Below are 12,220 nucleotides of genomic sequence, written 5' to 3' on the forward strand. Positions count from 1 at the left end.
ACTTCCGGCGTCATGTTTCTATGCGAAGCTTTTAGTTTTCGGACGGGATAGGCATATCTTTATCTAAAATCTTGTGCGATTGTGTCACCTCTTCAACGCCATTCGACAACTCATTATGCGATAACCATGGCGTCAAATACAAGAAATCCAAAGGACATCCGATCTATTGTCGAGGACAGTGATAAGGTGACATCAAAAAGGCCTTTACTCTGGGTATGACTGTGGGAGGACGGTCCCCTCATTTCCTGCTCTAGTGGTTTGAAGTTACGGATGTCAGCTTAAAAAAGATTAGATAGAATGATTTGCTTTTACATCGGCTTATAGCATGTACCACGCTGACCATTTTACAGTAATCGTCAGCATTTAGATGAAATTTTAGAAAAGTAAACTTTAAAAAAAGACCATTTATATGATATAACAACAGGGGATGGAGGCCCAACGTCCCTGCAGGGTATTCAGTTCCATATAGTGGCGGTTGGGATCCAAGGGTGGGTACTCAAGTATTCAGCAGTGCTCATCAGGGAAGAATAAATAAAAGTAGAAAGTTTGCAAGCAATTTTACAAGCGTATCCATGTGTGTTGTGCCTTATCCTTTCTACTTTTATTTATATGATATGATTATTATTATTTATATGATTGCTCCTACACAAATATTAAAGATTTAGACAGGTGTAGATAGGTGTAGAGTTTGTTCCATAACTTATATTCCTATTTTCAAAAGTATTTGGTTAGCTGTGTGACAGACACTGTAATTAATATTTCTATATGTCCATGTCATACTAACCTACTACTTCCATGCTACTTCCCTTGGTTTTTCTTGAGAGTTCCTTAATCTCAAACCAATTAAGACCATAATGGGAAAATTCACGCCATAGGTGAGGTCTAGGGACCTTTTCCCAAGGGTTCAGATCCCAATATCTCATCAAGAATGGTTACCATTCTCTTACATGTGGTTGACCTTCATAAGGTAAGCTTTCATTTGTCTCTGTGCTTTGCATATTGACATGACATTGTAGATATGAAAGAGAGATTCCTCTGTCTCAACCATACAATGAGACAAGCATGGATACACTTGTTCAGTGTAAGAGAACATTAATTCTCCAATCCATGGGATTTCTTTGGGTGCCAATGTGGAAGAAATGAGGGAAACACATTATTGTCGATTGCCTTGACAAAAATGGAACTAAAGTCTAAATCCTGATGTCGCATGGCTCTACAATTTGATCCAATCAAGCATGCTCTATCTGTCAGCTGAATGACAGAAATGATAATTAACATATTAATGCATTATTTACGAATACATTGGTGCCTCTTTCTTGTATCAAATCCTACCTGCTTCTTGCCTGATAATAGAATTTACTCATTTTGTGTTCTGCTCTCTCATGATACATGCTATTTGATTTTGATCCACATGGATCAGAATGGTAGAATCTAATGGTGAAAAATACATTGTCTGTTCAGGTGGCTTGTTGAATGTCATTTTTGCAAACAACCTCAGTACTGTACTAGATAAGTACAAAGTTGACTCTTTTCACTACCACATCCTCCCCTCTATAATCTATCTTTCATTTTTGCAGAGAATTAGGTCAAGAATTAAAAAAGTAAAACAAAATAGATTTTAAGCTAAAAAAGTATGTAATGGTACATATTTTTGTACTCATACAAATCATAATTTCAATAATTATTGATTACAAAGGCATCAATTAAAAGTATTTTCCTTAGAATATCTAATTAATGTTTAGAATGTGTTATGAAAAATGACAGTATCAAACCTCAACATATCTTTGGTGTGTCGGATGTGCTTATGGCTAATGCTGTAGTTGACAGTTTAAAGCAGAAGATCTTCAATGTTTGCTGTAGTGTAGAACTTATTGTATCCTTAATTCAAAGTTTATTGAAAACTCCTGAAAAATGACTTCTTTATAATAAATGTATATTTCTTCTCTTTCATTGTTCCCTTTTACCCATGAAGATGGGTAAAAAAACCTAAAATTGGATAAATTCTAATCTTGTTCCCAGAGTTTTCAAGGAATTACTATAAAATACATTGTTAGGGGTATTATCGTGTACCCTTAGTTTCAAAATACAATGGGTAGCATTATTTGACTCTGAAACATTTATAGCAATTGATGTTTCATTGTGATTTGTAAAGTTTTAAAAATAATTTTCTTTGATGTAGGATATGTCCGACATGCAGCAGAATTTGTCCAAGTTGAAGGGGCTATCAGCTGATGATAAGACTGAAAAAGCTATGCTTCGCTCTCGTATTGATGAACAGTCTCAGTTGATCATGATTTTGAAACAGCGTGCAGATGAAGTTGCAAACAAAACAAAGTCGGTTGACAGAATTAATGAAGAACTGATCAGCTTCAGAGATTCGGCTAAAGACATGTTAGATGGAGAAATCAGGAAGTACAACATACTCAATTCTAGGTTTGATGACTTGGCAGCCAATCATCAAGAAATGATAAAAATAAAAGACGAATATAAAAGAGCAAATAAAGATCTACGAGAAGAAAATTCACGGTTAAGGGATGAAAATGCTCGTATATTTTCTGGTGCTATTGCTGAAAAGGATGAACAAATAAGTGAACTGGCGAAAAAGCTTGGAAGTCTCAAAGAACAGTGTAATACACTGGAACATCGCAACAGGTATCTAGCATTATAATGTGAGAACTTTTACAAAAGGTATTTAGTACCTTATCAGTTGCATGCATCTACAATAACTTTGTTTTTGTTCTTCTATCATTTTCGATTCTATGAATATTCAAAAGAAAAAAAATTTCATTACCTAAAATTGGAAATGAATTGTTGGAAAATCATAACATTGGTACAATGTTTGTTTGTCAATGTCTGATTTGTGATAATTTTTTTGTGGAAAAGCTAGTATTATTACAAGATGTCTCATTAACCCACAGCATTAATTCATATTCACATCATAGCATCAGTCGTCCAATGTCTACCCCTGTTTAGATTTTGGCAGTGATGGTTGATCAAGGTTAAAAGTCAAAAGATCACCATTTTCAGCTTTAATCTTGTGTACAAGATATCTTACAAACCTATAGATAAATGTAGTCCATATTTAGACCATATCATTACCCCCAACATAGTCTACACCTGATTAGATTTTTGTGGTCAGAATATTGATGTTTGTTTGTGAGACAATAACGAGAGGAGTTGCGGAGACGGAAAACCTGTAACTAACTTTGCGATCATTGTTTAAGGTCATCCTTGATCACATTTTTGTTTAAACCTTGTGTGATCCCTTCATACATTAAACCCTTAATAGATTTAGATCAAAAGAAAATGATGATGGGATGGGGTATATCTATGTGAGCAGCCCCACTCACTTTTGTTTTGTATTTGACTTGCTGTTGAGACTAGCTGTTTATTTTAGACATAACACACAGGAGTTTCGTATGAAGGAAGAGGCTTTACAGGGTGATATCAGGGCATTACAGGACCAGCACAAAAAGGATGTGAAGTCTCTACAGGCCAAATTACACGAGGCAGAGGAGAGGTTAAAAAGTAGGTCATGTACCTCATGAAAACCCAGGGTATTTAATACTTTACTAAAAAAATAAATGATAAATACATTGTACAAGGTTTTCAGAGGAGTCGAAGAGAATTTAAAAAGTTGCCAAATTACATTGATTAAGATTACCAATTAATAGTTATTAACCTGTTAAAAATGTGATTTTGACCTTTTTTAACACACAAAAGTTGTATTTTTAGATAAAGTTTTTCCATAATTTAGCATATGTATTTAATATACATGTGTATGTGTTTGCTTGTAGGTGCAAACTACAAGCTACAGAATCAGGCTGACTCTAAGAAAACCTTGGATGCTGAGACTCAGCAGAAGATTCTGCAACTTACCAAGGAGAAGGATGAACTGCTTGATCTGGCAATGCAGCGAGGAAAAATTGTACATGTATGTTATCTATTGGGCTCTGTATTTTCTTACAGAACTTGACTTTGAAGTGTGTAAATGTTAGGTAATATAGTTGGCTATCAGGCCTAAAGTGTGAGAGACACCCCCAGGGCGAGGTGGTAGAGGGGAGAGATTGTGGCAATAAATTTGGTGTTTGGTATACTAGCTGCACTATTACAATTTAAAATTTCATCTTGTATTTTAATCCACAATATATCTGAAAATGAGAATAGATTTTCTATTTTCTGCAGAAAGAACAGACAGAGAATAAGAAGTTACAACAGAGGATAGGGGAAATGGAAAAGGCTGTGAGGAATATGGAGGAAAAGTTTGAGTAAGTTTCTCAACCATCATAAAACATACAGCTGATGTTTTATAGAAATTCATTTCTCACAATGAATGATATTTGATACTGAAAGTATTGGTGCCTGTGTATAATTAAGTAATATGTTCTACCAGAGGAACAACAATCTGATAAAGATATCTATAAAGATTTTAAGCAATACTGTTTTGCTTTTAATGTAAAAAAAATAACAGACTAATGAATGTCTTTGTGCTACAAATGTATTTTTGTTTAACAATAAGGTAAATTTGGCTTTACATGTTTAGACTGATTCGCGATTACTCAACAAAATATTTGTAATGATGTAATGGTGTCATGGTTAAGCATTAAGACGTAAAATTTTCCATTTCTTTGTTGTCACATTAGCTGCTGCAAGGACCAGTTCGGTATATTTGTTTATAATTGGCACCATTATGTGAACATGTACAATCTTGTTACCAATGTTTATCACCAAAAATGATCACAATCTACTTTTACATGTATTAATGCTGATTGCATGTTAAAAATTTGTTAATATTCATGATATTATACAAAGAGAGAAAGACACTGATGATTTAATTTGGAATCTTTATAAAATGTCTCGCATGAATTGTATTGTAAAACTTGTTGTATTGGATGAATATCAGAATAGTTGCACTTCATTCTGTCATCATTACAGATAACTTATTTCACTGTATAGAAAAGCTTTACCACAGATCTGTAAAAAAGATATCTCACAACTTTTAGTTTATTGAAATATTATCGGAAAAGTGTATACATATTGACATCAATTAATTCAAACCATGTCACCAACACTATTCCTGTTCTCTAGGTGTTATCAAGATATTTATCTAAACTTGGGAGATTTTGTTAATATCTAATTGAAATATTCTGCTTTTGATTGTTTTTTTTTCTTTAATTATTTGTAAGTTACTGTATATATCAAAGTGTTTTTTTCATCCATCCATCCATCGGTTTATCAATCCATCTGTCCATCGGTTTATCAATCCGTCTGTCCATCGGTTGAAGATTAATTATTTGATCATCTATGAATAGATTCTATATGGCACATGGGAGTAATAGGATACAAGGCAAAACAATCCTTTAGTTTTATCATTCGATTACATTGAATACATTTAAAACAATTTTGTTTTGATAAATATGACCTTGACCCACTGTTTACATATTACTTACAACGCTTTTGATAACAGATAAGTAGAACTGAAGTCTCATTGTTGTATCTTCCTATATTGATGTATATTTTTAGCTTTCACTATCTAATATCTATAAAATGTTGTGTAGCTGGTCAGTGCCATCCCATAAATTGCCAGCATTGTGTAAACCTGTATCATAAGTAGATGAATTTTTGAACATATAGTATCAATTGCTGTATATGAAATTATATTTTTTCTTTATTGATTTTATTGAATTGTTAAGTAAGTAATAATGAGTATTCTGAAAGGTGGACATTTCATAAAAACTACAACAAAAAATCACAGTTACACAGAAAAGCAAGCACTGTTGATATAAGTCTAGTTAAGAGAAGTTTCCTTTGATGCATGTACCTTCATAAAGTGCATTAACTCTATATGCCTCTTTGTCTATTTACTATGATAGTTTACTTCTAATGTGATTGTAGTCGAGAGGCAGCTGCTGTGAATTCCAACCTCCAGGTGAGGCGTCTCCGAGAAGATCTAGAAGATTCATCTGTCAGAAACAAGGAAATACAGAGTGTAAGTTTTATACTAACCATTGCCAGATCACCTGGCTGAAAGTCATACTACTAGAAAGTACATGTAAATATGGTGTTTTGTTCATCTTTTTATCAACTTTTTTACTTCAGACACTTATACTAATAACCAGTAATTGTAATAATATCTTGTATTTTTGGAAGAAGATTGATCTGAGTTCAATTCATATACTGAAAGGATAAAGAAAAGCAAGGTAATATTTATTCCGATATTTTGAAAACGCGTTCTCCAAATAAAGTGAAACTTTGTGGATTGAGTAATTAGGTCATATTACACCTTGTCATGTATCGAAAATTTAGTCACGGTACAGTGCGCAGCTCTGGTAAATAGAGGAAGGAAAAACAAGAATCTCGTGCACCGTGTTCTTCTGGTCTCATGCAGCGTTGGTCAAGTCACTCTTCGTTAGTCTTTATACAGACCAACTGCTTCCCTAAAATTAATTGAGAATTTGATTCGTTTTAAGAATGGCACGACTCACAGAAGTTCAGAGGGGTCAGGCCATTCAGATGCTGATGCAAAGACAGCTGCAAAATCAGGTTGCTAGGCATTTGGTGTTAATGTTTCCACCATAGAACGTCTTGTAAGACGTCTTCGGGAAACTGAGCGATTGGCCGATCGACCTAGGTCAGGACGTCTGCACATAACGTCACGACGCCAGGATCGCTATATCGTCATCTCTCATGTGCGTAATCGGCGCCTTACTGCCATTGAGAGTGCACTTAATGTTCGTGGAAATCATGGGCATCCTATAAGTTCAAAAACTGTAAGGAATCGATTACGAGAAGTTGGTGTAAGAGCATGTCGCCCCTACGTATGTCCACATCTTACCCTGCTCAACGTCAGCGTCGTATGGCCTGGGTCGCTGCACATGCTCCATGACGGTATCCACTGAGGCAGTTGAGACAAGTTTTCTTCACGGACGAGTCTTGATTCTGTCTTTATCAATCTGACGGCCGTCAACGTGTCTACCAACATCGTGGCGAACGTTTTACGGATGCTTGCGTTGTAGAGAGGGATAGGTTTGGGGGTGGTTCAGTAATGGTGTGGGGAAGAATCTCACACGGATTAAAATCACAATTGGTTGTTATTGATGGCAATTTAACAGCAGCTAAGTATAGAGATGAGATCTTCCGACCCCATGTTATCCCTTTCTTACAGCAGCATAATCTAACCCTCCAGCAGGATAATGCTAGGCCCCATGTAGCAAGGATTTCCTAAGTCTTTTTGGCCAACAACAACATTCAACCACTAGCTTGGCTGCCATATAGCCCTGATTTGTCCCCGATCGAGCATCTTTGGGACCAGTTGGATAGACAGGTTCGAAAGCGCCAGCCACCCCCTGCTACTTGAGAGCAGTTGACCAGAGCTCTGATTGAAGAGTGGGACTACATCCCCATAAGACGGATTAACGCTCTCATGAACTCTATGACCAGAAGAATAAGGGCCGTGACCACAGCAAACGGCAGACACACAAGATATTGATGACTCAGTTCAATTTCAATTTCAAAATCCTATGGGTCCATTCAATTTAATCGTTAGTACCTCTAAACCAATTGTCAGATGCAAAATACAGACTTTGGAAATTTTTGAGCTTTAATTTATCTGTAAGTATACAAAATTTCATTTTAAATGAAGCCCAATATCATTCTTAATTTCTGGTTGAAAGTTCACCCTGCGTTTCTTTATCCTTTTAGTATACATATAAGGTCATTGATTCATTTCATTTGTTTGTTCTAACAGGAATTTGAGGCCTATAAGAAACACACAAATGCCCTGCTGCAGAGAGAGCGGGATATTAATGAGAAATTACGAAACTTAGCCGGATGATCAGGATCAAGGGAAGATAACTCTTATATTGGAGGACAACAACACCTTTTGAGATACTTTATCTTAATAATCCATTTGTTAAGATAAGAATTATACTTACATTGATATATATATGTGATATGTGTTTTCAAATGGGAGAATGAAATATCACTATTACCTTAAGTTCATAATGGACATTTTATGAGCAATTTCAATATTTTAGGCTCAGAATTGCAAAGACTGTTAAATATGAGTTGAATATCAATACAATTAAGTATTAATCCCCCAAACAGAACTTTGGTGGGGGTGAGGGGGGTATAGCTTTACTTTGTGTTTTTCCATCCTTCCATCTTTCTCTCCTTCTGTCTTTGTACATTTCCGTCCTTCTGTCTTACTGTCTGTCCTTCCGCTATCTGGTCCTAGCTCTATTTCTGAAACTACAAGTCACTGGAACTTTATTCGTGGAGTATAGGTTCAGGTTGGTGAGATGTGTTCTGTGTGTCCAAAGTAAGTCACAAAGGAAAGTTTTGTCCAGACTCCATCTCTTACACTACTTGTCAGTAGAACTTCTTACTTGGGGCATGGATTCACATGCAGTGCATTATTGGCTTATAATTTCACATTAGGAGGAGGGCAGTAATTTGCCAAATTGCCTTGCTGTTTCAGAGTTTTCTTGCAAATTTCATCTCTTTTTTAATAATAAATTTTTGACAGATTGAAACTCACCGATTCTCTTAGGCTACTAAATTACAATAACATCCAGCTTTTCAATCTGTTATTTTCCACTGATTGGTGAAAAGACAAAACAGGAAAAGCTAAACTGTGGCAAAAGTTTCACAGTATTAATAGTCTTAATTTTGTTATGGTAAAGAGGCAACAGGAGTCTTAACTTCTGAAAGGTGGCAACAGTAGTCTTAACTTCTGAAAGGTGGCAAAAGGAGTCTAAACTTCTGAAAAGTGGCAACAGTAGTCTTAACTTCTGAAAGGTGGTAAGTCTTAACTTCTGAAAGGTGGCAAAAGGAGTCTAAGCTTCTGAAAAGTGGCAACAGTAGTCTTAACTTCTGAAAGGTGGCAAAAGGAGTCTGAACTTTTGAAAGGTGGCAACAGTAGTCTTAACTTCTGAAAGGTGGCAACAGTAGTCTTAACTTCTGAAAGGTGGCAAAAGGAGTCTAAACTTCTGAAAAGTGGCAACAGTAGTCTTAACTTCTGAAAGGTGGCAACATGAGTCAACTTCTGAAAGGTGGCAAAAGGGGTCTAAACTTCTGAAAAGTGGCAACAGTACTCTTAACTTCTGAAAGGTGGCAACATGAGTCTTAACTTCTTTAAGGTGGCAACAGGAGTCTTAACTTCCTAAAGGTGGCAACAGGAGTCTTAACTTCTGAAAGTTGGCAATAGGAGTCTTAAATTCTGAAAGGTGGCAACATGAATCTTAACTTCTGAAAGGTGGTTCAGATTTTAAATATAAGAAAGGGGGTGTCAGGGTCTAGGGTTTAGAAAGGGACTACAAAAGGGATCTAAATTTAAAAAGAGGGGTGGGTGAGGGGCTTCCTGAGAGAGCAACACAGACTGAATATTGGGTAGAAGTAGAGGCACTCGGAATTCACTTGTCCAGAAATGGAATCACCACACACTATACTTAGCCAGATTGTTACGGTCATTTTTAGTGCAATTCTTACAGACAGCATAGTATTGAGTATATACAGATGTTTATTATTCAGTATTAGATATAATAGAGACTGCTGATATATCCTTAATAGAGGAATTCTTATTATTGATAAATTATATATTGTAATGTGTAATCATGATTGAAGTGCTTCTTACAAACATATATATATTACTGAATAGAAATATTATATAAGGTAAAGGTAAGAGGTTTTTCATACAAGGTGCCACTTGCATATGTTTTCAGACATGTTGTTTAAAATGTGTACATTGTTTATATATATTAATTTATTTATCAATAGCCTTCATCAGAATCGTGCCTAGATTGTCCAGCATTATTTTTATCTCAGTTTCCCACAGGATATGTGAATATTTGTAAGTACTGTTAAAAGTATAATATTTAATGAAAAATCATTCAGGAAAAGGTCAGGAGTTGTTTGTTTGTGATTGAAATGTTGAATTTCTTGACTTTAAATGTTGGATGTAATGTTGGCTAGATTTGTAGTGTTGCCTAATGAGGAGCACTGTCTGTATGATATTGTATATGAAGTTTTGTGTTATGTATATATCCAAAATTCAGCCGTCCATATTGCAAGCTTTTAAATGTAAATTTTGATTGTTATATTGTGTGGTACATGTGCCTTCTCTCAAAGAAACAGAACAAAAGTCCACATCACTTTCTCACAATATTTAGTCCAGTATAAGGTATATATTGTTAAATTAAAGCCAAAGTAACATTGTATGTATGTTAGAATTTTGATTGTACGAGTATAACAATACAAAAGTGTTTCTTATTGGAAATAAAATCTTAGTCCAATAATGTACAGGTCAGTACCAGGACTGTTACATGTCACAACTAGTGATTACACTAACATACAGGTCAGTTCCAGGACTGTTACATGTCACAACTAGTGAGTACACTAACATACAGGTCAGTTCCAGGACTGTTACATGTCACAACTAGTGAGTACACTAACATACAGGTCAGTTCCAGGACTGTTACATGTCACAACTAGTGAGTACACTAACATACAGGTCAGTTCCAGGACTGTTACATGTCACAACTAGTGATTACACTAACATACAGGTCAGTACCAGGACTGTTACATGTCACAACTAGTGAGTACACTAACATACAGGTCAGTTCCAGGACTGTTACATGTCACAACTAGTGATTACACTAACATACAGGTCAGTACCAGGACTGTTACATGTCACAACTAGTGAGTACACTAACATACAGGTCAGTTCCAGGACTGTTACATGTCACAACTAGTGAGTACACTAACATACAGGTCAGTACCAGGACTGTTACATGTCACAACTAGTGAGTACACTAACATACAGGTCAGTTCCAGGACTGTTACATGTCACAACTAGTGAGTACACTAACATACAGGTCAGTTCCAGGACTGTTACATGTCACAACTAGTGAGTACACTAACATACAGGTCAGTTCCAGGACTGTTACATGTCACAACTAGTGATTACACTAACATACAGGTCAGTACCAGGACTGTTACATGTCACAACTAGTGAGTACACTAACATACAGGTCAGTTCCAGGACTGTTACATGTCACAACTAGTGATTACACTAACATACAGGTCAGTACCAGGACTGTTACATGTCACAACTAGTGAGTACACTAACATACAGGTCAGTTCCAGGACTGTTACATGTCACAACTAGTGAGTACACTAACATACAGGTCAGTTCCAGGACTGTTACATGTCACAACTAGTGAGTACACTAACATACAGGTCAGTTCCAGGACTGTTACATGTCACAACTAATGAGTACACTAACATACAAGTCAATACCAGGACTGGTACATGTCATAACTAGTGAGTACAGTGACACACAGGTCAGTACCAGGACTGGTACATGTCACAACTAGTGAGTACAGTGACACACAGGTCAGTACCAAGACTGGTACAGGTCATTACTAGTAGGCACAGCGATGTACAGGTCAGTACCAGGACTGTTACATGTCACAACTAATGAGTACACTAACATACAAGTCAATACCAGGACTGGTACATGTCACAACTAATGAGTACACTAACATACAGGTCAGTACCAGGACTGTTACATGTCACAACTAGTGATTACACTAACATACAGGTCAGTACCAGGACTGTTACATGTCACAACTAGTGAGTACACTAACATACAGGTCAGTTCCAGGACTGTTACATGTCACAACTAATGAGTACACTAACATACAGGTTAGTTCCAGGACTGTTACATGTCACAACTAGTGAGTACACTAACATACAGGTCAGTTCCAGGACTGTTACATGTCACAACTAATGAGTACACTAACATACAAGTCAATACCAGGACTGGTACATGTCACAACTAATGAGTACACTAACATACAGGTCAGTACCAGGACTGTTACATGTCACAACTAGTGAGTACACTAACATACAGGTCAGTTCCAGGACTGTTACATGTCACAACTAATGAGTACACTAACATACAAGTCAATACCAGGACTGGTACATGTCATAACTAGTGAGTACAGTGACACACAGGTCAGTACCAGGACTGGTACATGTCACAACTAGTGAGTACAGTGACACACAGGTCAGTACCAAGACTGGTACAGGTCATTACTAGTAGGCAGGGCGATGTACAGGTCAGTACCAGGACTGGTACAGGTCATTACTAGTAGGCTCAGTGACGTACAGGTCAGTACAAAGACTGGTACAGGTCATTACTAGTAGGCACAGCGAC

The 12,220-nt window shown here is 36.4% G+C and overlaps 1 protein-coding gene across 1 annotated transcript; it reads left to right on the forward strand.

Moving 5' to 3' along the window:
* The first annotated feature begins 113 nt into the window (after window positions 1-113).
* On the forward strand, window positions 114-7,865 carry LOC132547339 (coiled-coil domain-containing protein 89-like). The gene is made up of 7 exons (XM_060211104.1): window positions 114-186; window positions 2,180-2,652; window positions 3,398-3,528; window positions 3,798-3,934; window positions 4,186-4,268; window positions 5,896-5,989; window positions 7,748-7,865. Exons 1-7 carry the CDS (start codon window positions 127-129, stop codon window positions 7,832-7,834), a joined length of 1,065 nt encoding a protein of 354 aa, XP_060067087.1. The 5' UTR covers window positions 114-126; the 3' UTR covers window positions 7,835-7,865.
* The last annotated feature ends 4,355 nt before the right edge of the window (window positions 7,866-12,220 follow it).

This window comes from Ylistrum balloti, unplaced genomic scaffold (genome assembly GCF_031769215.1).
Source record: "Ylistrum balloti isolate Yb309-2 unplaced genomic scaffold, AGI_CSIRO_Ybal_v1 Utg369946, whole genome shotgun sequence".
Classification (NCBI taxonomy): Eukaryota; Metazoa; Mollusca; class Bivalvia; order Pectinida; family Pectinidae; genus Ylistrum; species Ylistrum balloti.

Coding starts and splice junctions, on each gene's coding strand:
- LOC132547339 (XM_060211104.1), top strand. CDS start 127: ATGGCGTCAAATACAAGAAATCCAAAGGACATCCGATCTATTGTCGAG. Junction 2,653..3,397: donor ACACTGGAACATCGCAACAG/GTATCTAGCATT, acceptor TGTTTATTTTAG/ACATAACACACAGGAGTTTC. Junction 3,529..3,797: donor GGCAGAGGAGAGGTTAAAAA/GTAGGTCATGTA, acceptor GTTTGCTTGTAG/GTGCAAACTACAAGCTACAG.